The 18731-nt window shown below is 36.7% G+C and overlaps 1 protein-coding gene across 2 annotated transcripts in view; it reads left to right on the forward strand.

Moving 5' to 3' along the window:
- GALNT1 (polypeptide N-acetylgalactosaminyltransferase 1) overlaps window positions 1-18731 on the forward strand; it is a 92480-nt gene that overhangs the window by 55120 nt on the left and 18629 nt on the right. For both annotated transcript variants that reach the window (XM_037379979.1, XM_037379980.1), the window contains exon 5: window positions 13091-13257. In XM_037379979.1, coding sequence (XP_037235876.1) covers window positions 13091-13257 — 167 coding nt within the window. The remainder of the gene's footprint in view (window positions 1-13090; window positions 13258-18731) is intronic.

Genomic DNA, 18731 nt, shown 5'->3' on the forward strand with positions numbered 1-18731 from the left:
TTGCAAGAATCAGATTCTATAGAAACCCCATTTCTTTAGAAGCTTTGCTGTTGCTTCTGTATATACAAGGCCAAGCTGCTGGATTAATTTCTTTTCATTTCCTACCTCAGAAGATAATACTAGAAGAATGAGATGAAGCTCTGACCACTTTTCATTTTTAGTGAGTGATAAAGAGCTGGTTTGTAGGTACTTTCATCTATTTTAATGAATGTGATTCTATGTAGTGTGAAAGTTCCTGGTAGTGCAGGTGTTCTTAATAATTGAACCGTATATTTTTCAAAATATTGATTTCATAAGTCTGAATTAGTGTAACTTTTCAATTGATTTTCAGACATATGAGTCAGATTTTATGGTCACTACTTGCCTGTTTCTCTGTATGATGGAAGAATGCAAATCATGAGCTTGCAGGGTTTTCTTTTGAAACTGACATGTTATGGGGGGTTATTCCTTTTCTCTCATGTTATTGCTCTGATTGTGGTTGTAACTTGGCAATGATATCCCTTGGCATTCATGCAGATTCATGTATAGTGTCTGCCCCCTCTATCACACTCTACAGAATAAGAAATTGCCTCACTGTAAAGGGGTTACTTCCACTGGTTAAGGACTTGTAGTTAGTATTCTCAACTTGCTTTACTCGTGAGAAAAATCCTAAGTTTCACTGGAGACTTGCCAAACCTGGGATGCTAATTTGGGGTGATTTCTTTATGTTTTTTTCTGGAAGAGATGAATGGAAGGAATTAACAAAACTATGGGGAAATTATAGTTACAACAGTTGGCTATGTGGAAGGTAAACATGAGTGATTTTTCATTATGACCGTGGAAGTATGAAATAAATTAACATCATCTGTTTATCAGCATTCATATTGTAAAACTTGCACGTATGTATTCTACCATTTTTATAGTGTAAGTGCAAAGATATGAAAATAACTTTTTAGACCCACAAATTTGACTTAATCATAAGCTTTGTGAAGTCTAGACTTCTAATAAACCAAAAATGGAAAGAGAAATTGTTGTACACTATTAAAAAATGTATTACTTAAGTACCACTCAAGCTTTTGCAGACAAATGGAATCGCAATTTTAAATCAAGTTGAGCTACAGGAAGTTTTTGTCTTGAACACTTGGCTATGCTCTGCAGTTACTGTATTTCACAGTAAGATATGCATTATAGATTTAGTAATGTTGCATTTGTTTCTCTTTTTCCATTTGTATGGAAAGAAATACTGTCACTATATTATGCGTGTGAAAGTAGAATCAGAATAAAATTTTAGGTAAGGTTTCAGGGTAGGGTTGGATTTTCTGTTTTTGTGAATTGGTGCCAACAGTTTTAATTTTTATTTGCTGTGTACATTTTTAGTAGATTTTGAGAGAGAAATGGTCCCCAAAAAGCTCCTCCTTTGGTCATCTCTTCAGTATGTACTCTATAAGGTCACACCGATTAAGAAGTTAGGGAATGTGTTAACACTTCTTCAGCAGATTTGAGAACAATGCTGTATTTACAATGTAAGGGTATCTTAATCTGTATGTGTGGATTAATATTACTTTCCAAGAACACTATAGCCATTTTCAGAATTGTGAAAACTATAAATATGCTCTGGTGTTGTATGTTTGTCTTACAAAAGTATTTGTTTGATTAGTCAAAATACTCACATGGTCAGGAACACTTTGTTGTGTTGGAGTTGCTTCTGTTATAACTTGTTCTATCTATATCCCTGCTAATATAGAAATAGTTTGGGGAGAAGGAGAATGGCTAATTTCTAATCATTCCTTACCACATTTATATACTTACAGCACAGCTGCAGTAGCGCTTTCAATCAAGGTTTTGAAAAAGCAGGGTATGTTCAAAGGCATACTTAGCTGTTCAACCATGTAATTATTTTCTTCGCAGGTTTTGTGGGTTGCTTCCTTTAATGTAGTGTGGGGAGAATATGTGACTATTTCAAGTCCTATAATTCTCCAGCATGTCAGTTTTTCTATAAAGCAGAAGTCTGTAAAAGTTTTGCCTAACGGTTCATCATTGAAAAGCTGGTGGAATCAGGTGTGCCAGGACCAATTTGCTACATGTATTTAATGGGGGTGGCATAACCTCTCGGCTGGAGAGCAGCTTTTGAAGTCTGCATTATACTTCACATTAATTTCTAGTTCTGCCAAATCCCCCTGTCATCCGTGCAAAGGCAAGCACATTTGTGTGTCCACTCAGTCCTCGAGTGCTCATAGGTTAATGTCTATAGGCGACCCACTCCGGGCATCATATTTATGTTTTGGCCAAGAAATGTTGTTTCCTTACTGGAAGAACAAATATGTGAGCTGTTTTAATAACTTCTAGGCATTTCTCCAGCTCAAGGAACTCCTCAGTATGAGACATCTACAGAAGTTGAAAACTGTGTTCTGTTGAGCTGTAACCCAGTTGTATTAACAGATTTATATTTATTTTTACTATTTGGCACAAAATTACTGAGGCACACAGATACCTTTAAAAACATTGACATATGCCAGAATTGCTAGTCATTTTATGTCTGTAATTGGGAGCTTTATTCTACCTACTCTTATCGTTATCCCAACTGAATGATTTGCTTAAGAGAAAAAGCTAAATCATAAGTAACTTTTTAGTCTGGATACTTCCCGGAATCTGGACTGGGGTATGTTAGTGTAACTAACTAATGTAACTGACAGGGCCACAGCCTCTGGGGGGGATATTGTTGCAGGGCAAGAAGCAGCTGGGGATAGCAAGTTGTTAATAGAGTAATTTCTGTAAGCATGTCTTATTCTGATCTGTGAATCAGTCATCAAGGTGGGAGCTGATTCACAGTTGCCAGGAAAATATGCAGCTGTGGGCTTGGGGCTTGACATGACAGCAAAGTGAAAGATGAGTGATTAGGAACACTGGAATCTTGCCTTGAATTTACTGGGGGTGAGGAAGGCAATGAATAAAATAGGTATCAGTGACTAGAAGAGGTGTTCAGCTGTGTATATGTGTCTTAGACTGGTATTCAGGCTGGAAATGCTGTGGTTAAATGCATGACATTTGTATGTGTCATATGACTTGGTTTTACTCTCAGTGCTGTTTGAGGTTAGTTGGAAGCTGCTTTGCAAAATTAAGAATGGGTACTGTGTTCTAAAGCTGAGCTTTTCAGGCTGTATTCATTATTTAATAATTTGTGGAATATGTAAAACATTTAAGGAGACATTTGTGTCCCGGGTGTGAGAGTTTAAGCCCAATTCTGACTTTTTTTAAACTAGAAAAGAGCATCTCAAAATGCTGCTCTTTTCCAGGTACAAGTGGTCAAGGCTGGAAACAATGGAGGCATAGCTGGGACAGAATGCAGTCATTCATCTAAGCTCTGGTCTACACTGGAGTTTATGATGCTGAGCTAGGAGGGAGTCCTATTTTGCAGGGTGAGATTTCTAGGGAAAATGATAGGCTTTCCCAAGCAGACCTGCAGCAAGGAGGAGTGTGTTTTTTATTGCTTTGGAATACCTTAACAATCTTTTCCCCAAGGCTGCAGGTTCTGTAGAAATTCACATAAAAGAGCTTCCTAGTCTTTTTTTTTTTTTTTTCCCCTTAGTTGGTATAATTTTGCCAGAGTTAAGGGTGTCAAAAATTTTATTATACCTCAGTCGGTTCTGCATAACATTTGGGATCTTTTAACTGTCCCTTTCTCAAACTGTTTGTATCCGGGAAGTAGGTAGCTGGGTTTCAAATGGTATAAATAGTGTTAGGGCATAATCAGAGCTTATAGCCAGGTGGCCCTCCATATTTGAGTGAACTGACTCTAAGTTCATACGAACTGTGACATCAGCCACTTAATAGAAAAATAAGATGCAGATCTCTAACTAAGACCTTAATGTTTAACTAGGACATTATTAAGGCTTTTTTGCTGAATCAAACTACGCTGCTCAGTTCCTGCTGCCAAGCTTACTTGCACAATTGGGAGGAAGCAGGCAGGTTTTTTTTTTTTCTGAGGTTAAGCCTTTTTTCTAAGTCTAAACTAAATGAATGTTGTGGAGTTTAGAGCAGTTATGCTGGGCTCCTTTCTGAGTAAGTCCAACATATGACTAATTCTGTCGTCTCTTTGCTTAGAAAGAACCATATTTAGGTTTAGGTTTAGGCACTGTTAATTATATGATACAATATAATGCTTTTCAGTTATGGGACTGTGATCTGGTTTTCATACATGTACTTTAAAAATATGTTGTTTTTAAACCTGAATTGTACGTGTGAGATACACTGGAATTTGGATTTTTAACTTCTCAGAACAAACTGATTTGCTGTATATCTTAGGATACTACAGTTAAATTGTAATAGAACACATTCATAAAATTTACACAATCCCTGTGTGAGGAAAATAGTTTGAGTAAATGTACTCATAGTAAAACTAGTAAGGCTACATATGCTCTTACAACTCAGATGTGTGACATTTTATGGGGTTTTTAAATGGCAGCACTTAAAGTATTTATTCTGTGAGGGTTCTGAAAGTGTGTTCTTTTTGCTTTTAATTATTTTAATTCAGGAGAATAGCTAAGGGGGCAGTTTTATACTACATATAATCTGGTGGACTGCAGCCAAACAAAGTGTTCTCACTGCTTCTGTTCATACTGATCTGATGATTGTGTGGCCTTGGCATTCACTGGCTGGATGGAGGATTGCACACCAAAGAGGAGAAAAAAGTATGTTTTGTTGAATCAGCAAACTGAGGCAACACACAGCAGCTCTGTGATTACCAGATCTGGTGTAAAGAAGGGGATGGGACAAAACTGTAATGGTCTAAAGTGGGATTGTTGTTTTTGGCAGCAGTTTGCAGTTGCACCAGATTAGGTGAAACATGGGGGGAAAAAACCCTGTGTGTATTAAGACACACTTTTTTCTTTTTTTTCCTTTTTTTTTTTTTTTTTAAATCCCCATAAGATCATGGGGATTTAAATAGCTCCATAAATTGTGATATGCTTTGTGAACTTTTGGTATTCATTTAGCTCAGGTCATAGTGACATAAAAGATAATAAAAAAGAGCAAGTTGCCAACATAGGTGGTGAAAGACTTCAGAAGTTTATTCAATGTTTTGGTACAGGCTAGAATTCTAGACTGTTAATTAACCTGGCACCTGTAAAGGAAATCTGCTAATCTGATGACTAGTAATGTAACTTTCAGCAATGTCATGCTCAAAGTCTGAAGCATGTGAGGCATTAAAGACTTTACGGTTCTTTCAAGCAGGAATATTTTTTCATCTGGCTTTTGTGGTGCATATAGCTTGTTGCTGACCCACTGTAGAGTCAACATTTGGAAATGTTCTTGTTCGTGTTGACTTAATGAGTTAGCTGGAAGAAATTACCTATAAATCTTTTTCCTAGAGAAAGTTTAGAGGGGAAAAAAGTCACTTTAAAATCAGCTTGCTTCCTGTAAACTGGTTTGGGGTGGGGTTTTTTTGGTTATATATCAACATACATATATATATACATACATAATATCCATATGTGTGTCTGTATATACATGCAAACACTTGGCAATCTCATTCTTAGTTATGAGTGTTTTCCATTTTGGATGAGCAGCCATATCCTGAACTTTTTAAAAATTGATAGGTCAAGTATGGAAAATAATTTGTCTAGAGGACTTAAGGTTCAATTTCAGGCTTTGAGGACAGAATTGGTTTTGCTTCTGTCAAGAGGTTCTTTCCTGTGATCACTTTCAGGATAAGGAAAACAGCCAACTGCAGCTTATTATTTTTGTGAAATTCTGCTTGAATTCTGTAACCACGATGGTTTTAAGGACCATTTTGGATTTTGTTTCCAGGGTCTAAAGAAGATTTCTACTTGACTCATGAGATAATGCGACCTTTCTTATATCCAAATCTTTGAGATCAGAAGAAAGGAAAATATCATACTCTTGATGTCAGGTAAATTATGTAACACTGTTGAAGGGAGACACTAAGCAGGCTGGATGGAAATGTTTAAGTAAGAATAAAGGATTTGCCTGCATTCAAGTCACCTGCTTAGAAAGATTAATTGGAGTTGTGATACAAATTATAGAAATGAAGACCTTTCTAAACCAACTTGTTCCGATTTGATTGGACGAAGCAGCTTCAGGGTTAGCATGAAGTTTTATTGCAACCTTACCTGTAGCGCTTTCTCTTTGTGCGGCCACAAGTTAAAACTGTGGTTGTATGCAGAGTCTGTGTAGTGAGAAGTGGTTTGGCATGTTATGACAGTCAGTGATTCCATCTTTCTCAGAATACTTCTGAGAAGTATTGCTTTTAGCCATGTTGCTTCTGTGTGAAAATTAGATCATTATCCAGCTGGATTGTCTTCGATTTGAGAGCTTGAGGTATTGTTAAAGTTTATGTCACAAGCAGATTTATTAACACCCTTGTTCATAACGATATCAGGATGCTGCTGCTCATATCCAGGAAAGACTAAGTCAGTGTTCACCAGAAACACACTACTTGACTTAAGTGCTGGTGGTTCTTGCTGTAGTGTTTTGACACTTTCTGTGCTACCCCTGCCACAGGGCGTTACCTTCTGGTGGAAATGTAGGTCAGTCTCAGCAGCTTCGGGGTGACTCTCGGTCTTGTTTCAAAGCCGTTTTCATTCATTACTTCAGTAGAGAGGAGATTCTGTGTTGGGCATAGCTGTGCCTCAGCTTTGTTACATTAACTTCATTGCAGGCTATAACTTATGGAAAATGGACAGGTAAACAATGGAGTACTGACATTTTATGGCGCTGCAGCAATATTCATCAGATATCAGTAATTAAAGCCTGGCGTTTCATGAGAGGAGCTCAGACTTCCTGATTTTCTCTCTATTGATTTGGCATTAACTTTGGTAACCTCAATAGAAAATAAATGTGTGTTTTCAAGTCTAAGAATACTGATGCTTACATCCCAGATACTCCAGTATATTTTAATACTAAAGAGTATGCTGTTTGTACTGCATTGGTAATATTAAACACATTTATTACGGGGGCTGTGCTGTGTATCGTTTCCTCAGAACTTCAACTCTAACCTGATTTTTAGCAAGACACAGATTATTCCTTTGTCACATTTAAGTTCTGGGATACAGTTTATTTATAACTGCAGCTTTTATTTATAACTCTTGTTTGTAGTGTGCAAGATAAGGCATTGTACTAATTTTGTAAGATGACGAAATATATCTTCCTCCCTGCCCCAATCTGTTGCCAGCACAGCTTTCAAAAATACATTGGCACTGCATTATCCTACTGCACATACGAACTCCGGTCTGAGCTCCGCTGGGATTTCCCAACTGAGCTGCCTAGTGCACAGGAGACACTTTTGCTTGTGTTCCATCTCTGTCCTTTATCAGAGTGCTCTGGGCTGTGTGCGCTGGGCTAGAAAACAAGGATCGCATACGTGTTTTACTGCTGTTGATGTTTTTGAGCCACTGGAAATTACTGGTCATGCCTTGTTTCTGTGAAAAAGTGGTGGAATCTGGGAATAAACTTGCTATCAGGTATAGCAAGTCAGGGTTCAGGTAGTGTCTGAGTCTATTGAATTTTGTGATTAGGTAAGCATAAGTGGCCTCATTTTGAAAATTCCTTATTTTAAGAAAATACTCTGATGTTACTTGTCCTCTCATTGCTCTTTCATAGACAATAACCTGTTGGTGGCATCAGAAAGAACAGAGACGTGCACTACAGTATTTAGAAATTTAGCATTTATTTCTAATACAGAATATAATGATGACATCATCTTTCTAGAAAATCATCTAGATTTTTTTTTCACGTTCCATTGTTCACCTCAGTGAATGAGGTTTTCCTCATTGTGTCTCACTGCATAGCATTATGAAAGTGTATACTTGATTTCCTACAAGACCTCTGCCCTGTTTATAGCTGTTTTTGGGGGTGTATGGTTCTTTAGCCTGTGAAACAAAAGTGTTTAAGAGCTATCAGGACATTAAATCCCATTTTATTATATTAATTTCAGAAATGATTTAGCATGACTTGGAAGAGTGTGCAAACAGATCACTGCTAACATTTAAATATTTGTCTTTCAAGATATGACAATATTGCACATGTAACACTCAATTTTGGGTTTTAGGGATAATTTCTAAGTAAATTGATCCACAAATACAATTTCATAACATTGATAAAATGCCAAGTGCTGTTCTGTAGTAAGATGGCTGCACAGTTGCACCTTTTTAAGATAATATTTGAAGTGTTTGTAAAAGTGCCAACAGTAAGCTGAAAGAGGAGGCATTGGCATAGCGAAGGGTGGTGTCCCAAGTTCCCAGCATCTGTGCATCTTGGGTGCTGGTGGCTAGAGCACGTAAGCCTTATTGATCTCCGAGTAGGGCACTGAGCAGAGCTGATAGGTATCAGAAGTATTTCACCTTCTGAGGAATTCAAATGAAGGATCTTGTAAGATTGCCTGGTAGATTTCTTCTGTCCCTGCGGTGGTGAAGTATGTTTTTCTCATTCCCTCACTGGCATGAGAGAAGAGAGGCTTCCAGTTTGGCCAGATGTGGAGGAGGGTTGAAAGTACGTGGTTGTGGTGTTGCAGAAAACACAGTATGAGGAGTTGTCTTTCTGTGCACGACTGTGCTGCAGCAGCAGTTAAACTATGAGATTTAATGGTTTAATTTTATTTGGAAAGAATTGCCTTACTTGATGTCTCTTCTTGTTATTTCTGTCATTTCTTCTGTGGGCTATTTGTACCCTGGGGTGAAAGAGAAAGTAGGAAAGCAGTTTCTTCAGAGGCTTTTCAGGTGCATTTGGAGTAGCATCAGGTAGTTTTCAAATAGCTATACATAGTCCACTGAATAAAATTCTGAGATTATTTTTTCCCCTGAATGTCTCCCCATCTACAACATGCAGAGCTTCTATATGATTCAATTAACACCTGCACAAAAAGTCGTGGTAACAGAGAAGCATAACACAACCCAGAGCTGCTTTTGACCTCCCATTTTAAGAACTTCTGTAATGGATTTAAAATTTGAAATCAGGCTACAGGGTATTAAGGACAACAACTTGTACTTATTTTGCTGTCACTGTTCTTCTTTAGGAATGTTATACACATATATGCTAAAATCTGTCCTTCCTTTGCCTTTAGTCCATTGATCTGAAATTCAAATTATGATGGATTTGGACCTGTTACATTGCCTTGTGCTTTTGGGGAGGTGTGGACCTAGGAGTAACCGTGTAGCTATAAGGAACTAGGCCAAAGTATTCTGAATATATGATGCTAAATTGCAAAAAAGTGACATTCTGTGAAGAATGTTATTAACATCTTAACAGAGGTTGGAGGAGAGTTATGTCTTTATAGTCCTGTTCCTTTGCACAACAACTTTTTAAAGTATCGTTTGTAAACTCAATTTTTTTCTCAAATCTGATTTTGATGGGGTATTAAAGATCTTGGATAACTTTAATTTTATTTCCTAATTAATTTTCCACTTCATTTCCTAATTACATGGAAGCAAGAAATCAAACAGGGAAGAATACAAGGCTAATGCAGCTGAAGGTGGGGATTTAAGTGCATGAGACGGAGACTTGCTATGAAATAAAGTATTACTGATTTGAGCATTGGAATGTGTACATTAAGAAATGTAGACTAACTAGGCTTTTTGTTTTGATCATATTTTAACAATCTGGCCTATTCTTTTTCTGTGTCTTTAGGTAATAGGGCAGTAAGTCTCTGCTTGCATTTAAAATGTCTGACATTTTTGGGGAGTTTCCACAATCTAAATAATGTATGGAATCACATTAGCCGAGAGTTTGCATGGTGAATGCCATAGGTTAAGGAAAGGATGATGCATTCCATATGAAGTAGACATGCTCAGCTGCCGTTTGGAGTCTTCATTAAATTACTGGAGATGGTATGCCTTCCTAATATTATGCACTCAATTTTAAAACTGTTTGAGGCATGATCCAAGAAAAGGAACATAATGTATTAGTAGTTCATTAAAATTCAAATTGTCCTTAATTCATACCCTATGTGTCATACCCCTCATGGTTATATTCCGCTACTAATGTTGCGTAACTGTTGGTTGAAACTAATGCTTTATTTTAAATTCTATAGTAATCCCTGTCTGGTGTAATTTGTTTTCAAATGAAAGACAAAAAGGATTCTTAATTTAAATGTTTGTTAGTAAGGATAAAACAGGTTTACGTAGAAGGCTAATGCTCTGATCACAGTTATCAGCTGTTCCATTTTGCTTGGTTTATGTTCTGCAGCCATACATTCCTGAGGGTGGGAAGGAGTGTATGTAAGTGTTGTCAAAATGAAAAACAAGAGGGTTTATTCATATGCGTTCACAAAAAATTGTACAAATACGGCTAAAAGTTATATACAGAAAGGCAAGTGAAAGGAGTATTATAAATCAGGTATCATGCTATTAATTCTTTCCTTTATCCTGCCTGCATCAATGAGTCTTTTTAGAATAACTTCACACCAAACACTTTATTAAGAATAGCATTAAAAAATTCCAAGCCAGAAACACCCTTGTGTTACGCATGGCAGCCTTTTACATATTGGTAAACAAACCAGTCCAGGGTCACTTTTTACCCCAGGTACAAGTTTTTACCCCAGAAGGGGTTGATCTCTGTGGGTGAGAATAGGCAAGTCTTGTTATGGAAAGGAGAATGTTCACCTTCTGCAGGACAGGGCAGTGAGAATGCCTTGCAGGGGGAAAGTGTGTCCCAAAAAATACCTGGTTTTCTCATATTGCTAATAAGTTCCCCTTCAAAGACAGATCTCAAATGTTTTGTTATATTTATGCTTCAGACTGTAATCGTTCATAAACATGGTAGTCTCTGATCACTTGGCTGGCTTTTATTATACCAATTCATTGATTTGAGCTCAGTAAAATCAAATCTTCTGTAAAACTGTTAAACAATGCGAGGCTGGAGGTGCAAGATTTCATATTGCGATGGTAGATCCTGTGGCCACTGCAGCAGGATACTCCTGATGAATGACACATTGTTATTGCTTTTTACAGAGAACTGGTAACAGGTTTCTCACAACTTTTTTACATTTATTCTGCCAAAAAGTAGAGGAACAATTGGTGGATTTGTATTAGTACTGTAGCTGAAGGTCTACAATCAGACACTTATTTTCTGGTGTAAGGAACAACGCAGCAGAAGGAATAAAACATTTAGAATTCGATTTTAAAGTAGCAAAATAGGCTGAAAAAGTGACAAATGAAAAATTATTTGGCTTGTCATTGAATTTCTCATCTGAAATTCATAGCATTTTTCTGAAAAGGTATTAAAGTGATACCACAGAAATAACATTATCAGTCGGCATGCTTTGCAAGGTTTTTTTTTACACATTAATTCAATTGGAAAATATAAGGATGTATGGCTCCTTTTCTTAAAGATTTTATGCTGTTCACTTCAGTGTGGTGAATAATTAAATTTGGCCATAATTTTATAATAAGTAAGTATAATATTGAAGACAGTGCCTGATCCTACTGCTTCAGTTCTTAGAAATGAAACATGATTCCACAGAAGCTCATCCAGGTATTTCTTCAATTGTACCTGGACTTATCTTTTCTGGGATCTCTGGGTACACTGGGCTTTTGTCACCACATCAGAGCTGAAATGCCTATGTATTATGAGAGCTGCTCTCACTTAGAAGAGCTCTGGATAACCAAGTTATCCAGCAAATAAAATACTCATTTTGGGACCCCAGTTTTGGCTGTTCCTGGTTTTTGCAAAACCCCTGGTTTTGGCTGTTTGACGTTCCTGGTGTCACTGGGTGGGGTGGGATTAGATGCTGACACCATGATCCTGTATTGGCAGGCTGTTTCTTCAGTATTATTTTTGTATGTTCAGGGCAAAGAATATTCACTAGGTATTTCTTAAGCTCTCAGACAGCACTGCTGTTCAGGGGATAGTCATGAATACTTGTTAATGCATTTTAACAGTGTTTAGGTCAGGTTACATTACAGTGAATCAACTCAATAATTTGGGATCTAATAAAAGCTTTTTTGTTGGAACGAAGCTCCACTGAGTATATTTCTTCTTCTGCTTCAGTGTTTTCCTTGTGTTTGAGATCTGCATGTATCTCTCTAGCTTTGATTCTTACAGGATTTAGCACCATCAAATCTTATGTAAGTTTCTGTGTGTAATTTTGAATATGAAGGAGGAACAGATCTGTGGGGGGAACACTTAAATTTGCATGGTTATTTTTTTGAGCAGAATTGTATTATCAGAATTGTTAAGAGTACTTTATGTACAGCGTATTGATTTTTCTACGAGATAATGAAAATATCACTTGTGTTAAAATAGTGTTGCAGAGTGTAAAATATTGGCAGCATGTGGAGTTACTTGGAGTGCATGTCATATTTTGCACAAATACCCTACATATGCTGTTAGAAGAGCTAAAGCTATGGTCTTCCACGCGAACTTTGGAGTGTGAACGTAATTCTCTTTTAATTTGATGAACTTTTATAGTACTTCCAACATGTATACAATGAGGAGAAAAAAAACCCCCAAAAAACCCCTAACCTCTTCATGTAATATAAACACGTTAAATTATGAAATGTACTTAACTCACTGGTTTTATAGGTAGCATGCATGTAGTCTTGGCTTTTTCCAATCATCAGCTGTGTCTAGAATTCTTTACCTCTTTTAATTATTATTTGGGGTTTTTTTTTATTGTGTTTTTACTGCATTTACTTCCTAGTTTGTTTGCCATTTCTTATGTGTCTCTCTCCATTCCCCCTCTGTCCCCATTACAGTACTAGGGTTTCTCCCTTGTCCTCTGATGGAATGCAAGCCTAAATCAGGGGCTTGGATTAGTGTGTCTGGACATGCTACTCTTCAAAAAACATGGGTAGTGGAAACAAATAATCTGCTATCATCTCTGTGTGTTAGCAGTATGGATGTCTCTCTCATTTCTAGAATTGGTTATTGAATTGATGTTCCCCCTTTTTAGTGGTAGGAATACATAGAAGTATACATAAAAGTCAGGATGTTTTTTAGGTAAAAATATAAATCTGTGCACCATTTGCTCCTTTGTCATATTTCACATACAATTGCTATGTCATGAATGTTAGTATTGATACCCAGAAATAAACCTAAACATTGCAGTTCTAACTGAAGGCTTGGCCTTTACAAATATGTGCCTTATTTTTGTTTATAGGTGTAAAACAAAGGTGTACGTAGACAACCTTCCCACTACAAGTGTTGTCATTGTTTTTCACAATGAGGCTTGGAGCACACTCCTACGAACTGTTCATAGTGTGATAAACCGGTCACCACGACACATGCTGGAAGAAATTGTCCTTGTCGATGATGCCAGTGAAAGAGGTAATGATAACGTTGATGCTTTAGCTTGCTGCTCTTTTTACTTCAAAACCTGAGACTGACTTCTATGGGCTTAGCTCTCCTCAGCAAGAGACAGTAACACAGTAGCTGGGGCAGGGGAAGGCAGAGTGAGCGATGCCCATTTTGAAATACAGGTGGATCATTCTCTGCTGAAAACTAGTGTAAGTTTATCTGGTTATGTTTCTGTTGACTCTGTAGAGCTTGTGTTTGCTAGTGGGATTATCCTATTACAGTTTTCATGTTTTGTGTTTAAACGCATTCCTAAAGCTTGAGGGCATTTAATACCTGAATCACCTGGTGAATAATAGTAAATAGGCCTGCTTGTCACACATGTCCAAATTCACTGTCACTACCACTGTTAAGCTTGGTGTTCAGAGGGATTAATTTTGATTATTCAGTTCAAGGGAAGTTGAAACTCAACTTCTATGCTGTAAGAGATTCTGCTTTTTACTAGTGCTACAGAATGAAATGTTCCATGTGTAATGAAATTAATAGACAAAACTTGAAGCTGATTTATTTAGATTCTACTCTTTTAGTATTTTTTTTGTGAATTACAATACAGTGGAAATAATTATTTTCTAGACAATAATTTATATTTAATTTTGGTTAATAGTTGGTATTTGGCTTGTTCTTGCTTAATCTTCGGTGGTAGGGATTATAAAGTATAACTTGAGGGATATTCTTTTTCCTTGTGTTTGTAAATGGACATGAGAGGGTATTATGTTGATTTTTAATCTAAAACGTTTCTATATTTTTGTATTGAATCACCTATTTTTCTATCTTTCTACGCTGAAAGTTTTTTACTAGGACTAATAGCTAGTAAGCCACCAGAAAATGTCTTAGCAGCCACCAGTTGTAGGCTGTTACTTGTCGCAGCAGGAATTCCCATGCTTTAGTCAGGGAAGGTGTTTATGCCCAGCATGCTGACGTGTCTGCCTGATACTTTTGATTCCAGTCATGCAAAATCCATATTCTACTGCTTATGGTAATTCCAACTTCAGAGTAAAGTGGCTGACTGTTGTTCGAACAAGAGATGTTGTTTAGACACATATGTACAAAGAGAGACGTTAGATTCCTGATCTTATGGTCTAAGTAGCAGAATGGCATATGGATTGCAGTGGTTAACAGGAGGTTTTATGATAGTTAGTAACCATTAACAGGAGTTTTTGTAGCTGAAGAAGAGGGGATTTTTGCACTTCATATCTAATTTGGTAGAAAGTATAATGAACTTCTTCAGGTTGTGTGTACGTATGATGCCGTAGCATATCCAAACTATGTAGGTCTAAAGTACAGCTAGCTGGTGGTGGAGCACCTGAGTAGACTAAAAGAAAGGTAGTATCAGCTAAACTGAGACCTGACCAACGTGTTTTCCTAAGGATGAATAGCTTGTGCATTCAGATTGTGTTTGCACTCTTATCAGTCTGTGTTCCTTTCCTCTCTTGGGCACCTTGCTTGCTTTTTCTTTCTTACCTGATACTAACTTTAACTGCTTCAGCCAATTTCAGTGCAATTTGGAAGAAGGGACAGAGGCCTTAAACACAATTACATTCTGGCAGCAGAGGAGGAATGCCCATGCAAAGGGCAAGGCTGCCATACAAATGTGTTCCAGATTAGGTGAGAGGTGTGATTGACTTTTGCTTTTAGAAAGGCACAAGGTCAAATTTTCACTGTTTTCACTTGTGGGGAATTTGTAATTGCATCCCTCAATTTCTTGTGTTTTTTCAACCTTTATATAAAATTTCCACATTTCTTTGGTTCTAATGCATGTGAAACTGCTCACTTTTTTTGAAGTTGTTCCCAGGGAACAATCCTCTTTTTAACACAGATCCTGATAGTTGTGTTCTGGGTGCCTATACCTGGTTATTGTACAGGTATATGCTTCCTTAATGGAACAGAGACAATACATTTGTTTTGGTTAGCTTTTGTGTGCAGACTCTTGTTAGGAAAACAAAGTTTATTGCAAGTGTTGTCTGTTTCATTTATGAAAACAGTCCTTGGCACTAATTCAGATCAGTGCTAATGATTAATTTTTACAGGTCAGCTTTCAATATGAACTAGAAATAAAGAGCAAGCTAAGAGTAAAATAATGTAGACGTTATCTGACTTTTGCTTTACCTCTTCAATTTCCGTTTTAGGAAAAATGTTTAACATAGCAGCAGCCATGTCCTCATTATGAAGTAGAATTGTAGTCCAGTGAAAAAAACCATGTGGCTTTCTCTAAATAACTGTTTCTGGGTTTGGGTTAGGTAATAGAAGGAAGGGAACTTAATTCCAGGCTGAAAGATACAGCATTTCAGACTTTTTTTGGTGGTATTATTGAACCTGTTTCAATTTGAAATCTGTGTTCTTCATTTCAGATCATTCAAGCACCTTCTATTTGTAGTTATTTTCAATGATTACTGAAAGTCTTGTTTTGTTTTTCAAAACCTTGTTATTGTTGCAGCAAGCATGCTTTTAGATTAAGTAAAACAAAAGGATATGAAGTTTAGTATATGTACTTGTGTTCTTTTTGTGTTGAACTAAACCAGCAGACTTTTCCAGAAAAAAATATAATGTTCAGCCTAAGTAGGCTATTTTGAATTCTAGCACCGGAGTCAATTTAATTGGAATAAAGTAGGCATTCAGTCTGCCTGAAGCATACTTTGTACCTGTTAGTGTCATGCTCTTAGAAGAATGAATTTGCATAATAACATCACACACACAGAAACAAGATATATCTGTAACATTTTTCGCTAGTTACTGATCAGAATTGCATGTTTCGTTTTTAAGTATTGATCTTTGTTAACTAGTTAAAAAAAGTTAACAGGAGAAATCAGGATTAGTCAGTACTTAAAACTAGGTCAGCACTGAATGGCCAGGCATGGTAGGCAGATTGCATCGGGCTAGAATACACTCACAGAAGTTGGTTATACAGATACAGATCAAGGCAACCTAACCAAAACTAAATTCCTGCCAATAATGTCTTGTAAAAGTATTCACATTTCTGAAAACTGTGTTTGGATGCTTGTATGTGATAAAATGAGTGTTTTGGTATAGTTTAATTTAAAAAAGAAATTGTTTGAAACCAGATTTTTCATTTATATTCATATAGATGTGATTAATAGAACTGGCAAGGTGTTTTTCAATTTATGCACTTACTTGACTTGAACTGAATAGATTTACTTTTTTGGCTTTCATAGTTGTGCTACTGCCATAGAAGATACTCTTTAAACTGTCCATAGTCATGGGTAGCATTATGCGTCCTTTTGATACGGAAAAAGTTTGAAAGGAATATCCAGCAGAAAGAGTTAAATGAAAGTGAAGTTATACCTCTGAAAATACATGAATTATTATTTTTCCCAAGTAAAAGTATTTGTGGATTTGTAATTTTTTTTTAATATTATCAAACCTTACTCTGAGGCATAGAAGGCAATGCTAAAAATTTACGCAGCTGTCATCCTGAATGACTTGTAAACAACTGACTCTGTAATGCACAAAACTTTTCATTCCAGTGTTTAATACAAGTTTTAGTATAAATATGACTAATAGGGTTGTATAGAAAATAATCTCTCCTGCTTGATTCTGGCATCTCCTATAGACCAAACATTTATTGCATTAGAAGACTTTTCAAATACTTTTTTGTAAAAATAAAAAGCAAGTCTTGCCTCACAAGAAACTATTACCAGTTTCTGGATGTATGACTAGTCCAAAACTCTAGCCTCTTGCTACTTGAACTAAGGAAGCAGTTTGTGAGGGATGTGTATTGCTCTAAGAAGCAGTGCTCTGGAAGGAAAATAGCTACTTAGATTTGAGCATTTAACCCTAACTGGTGCTAGTATAGGAGCACCAGAAATCTTGATGCTCGAGTTATCTTCCATGCTTTTGTAGGGATGAAATGTCAAGCTTTACCTTTTTGCTTATTTTACTGAAACTATAGTAATATTTTAAGGGCACGGTTACTGAATGTCTGTCACAGTGTTTTGCTTCTGGGAAAAGAAAACTTCTGAAGTTTTGAACAAGGTGTTCAATCAGAATATTTTTATGGACGCTGTTAAACATGGGAGAAGGACTGATCTTAAACCTCTTCCCACCGTAGTGAAAACACTGCATACATCTGTGATTGTTTCTTAGAGAAAAAAAAATTGAAAACTACTTGAAAAGATAAATTGAAATTTGAAATACCTTACTGAGAAAATGTAGGTAGGACTTAGGATTTTATATTAAATATGTTGACCCATGGTTTTCTGTAATGCAACTTTGTTTTATGCTAGTTCTTGAATGGCTGCAGTTGTATTATTGAAACGTGTCTCTTCCTCTCTTCCTCCTGGTAGAATTTTACCATTCTGTTAATGTAACTCTGTGTTCAAGGACCAATGTAACAGCCTATATTCATTCAGCTTTAAGTAGTTAGAACTACTTAGAAAGCTTATTGGAACTACACCTGAAATGTGCAGAGGAACATGCTGATCTGTGTGACATGCTCGTGAGATGGTTAGCATAGAGAGAATGTTTTGCCGTTTTATTCTCTTTGTGTATGTCATGGAAGCCATATACATTAAAACTATAAACATTATCATTAGTTCTTTGTAATGCATGGCTTTGGAAAGCTACACTGTAAAGATTTGAGATTGTTTGCTACAGCCTCAGCCAAATGATCTGTCTGTGCTCGACCCCAAAAGGCCTGCAAGATGTTCAGACGTGTACACTTGGTTTGTACTAATAAACGTTTATTTATGAGTCTCTGTTAATATGCAAAATAAGAATTAACTTGCTTTGAGTTTCTCTGGAGACAAATATTTAAGATCTATCAACCTTTTATGCTCTTTTAGCACAGTTCAGCTTGCAAGATCTGTCAGAACTTATTTCTGTGGGTTTTTGTGACAGTCCAACAATGCACAGAAAAAAATGAGGAGGCAATTAGAACTCATTCATCCAGAGCAGTGGTAAGGAATGGTAATCACCCTCAGGTCAGCTCTGCCTCTTGAGATTTACAAAACAACCACTAAGAGTTCATGCTGTGCCTTTTTTCCTCCCCTCCAGTGTCACGCTTATTCTTATATGAGGTACTTACTACCTTATGCTAAATCCTACTACAGGCTTTGCACTGGTGTAGTACAACTCCCATGTGCTTTGAGTGCATAATCTGATATATTCCGTAGCTGTGTTACAAGACTGTTTTTCTTTTTGTACAAATTCGGATCTGCAAGTTATTGTTTGTGTGACTGTCAGTTGCGTTCCCCCTCAGTTCTTTGTTCTTCCTTTGGCATCATCCATTATAGTCTAATTTTTCATGATGGACAAAAACTGTGCCTGGCAATGGGAAATTTGTTGATTTAGCAGCTCTTTGTAATGCAAGCAATTTTGAGTCCCTAGGCATACGGTAGTCAGTTATGGCTGTTCTATTTTGAATAAATTGTTCCTCAGCTAAGCTGAGGTTTGTTGGTGTTACAGATACTCATTTATATATAGTTTATTTT

This window comes from Falco rusticolus, chromosome 3, assembly GCF_015220075.1.
Source record: "Falco rusticolus isolate bFalRus1 chromosome 3, bFalRus1.pri, whole genome shotgun sequence".
NCBI classification, from domain to species: Eukaryota; Metazoa; Chordata; class Aves; order Falconiformes; family Falconidae; genus Falco; species Falco rusticolus.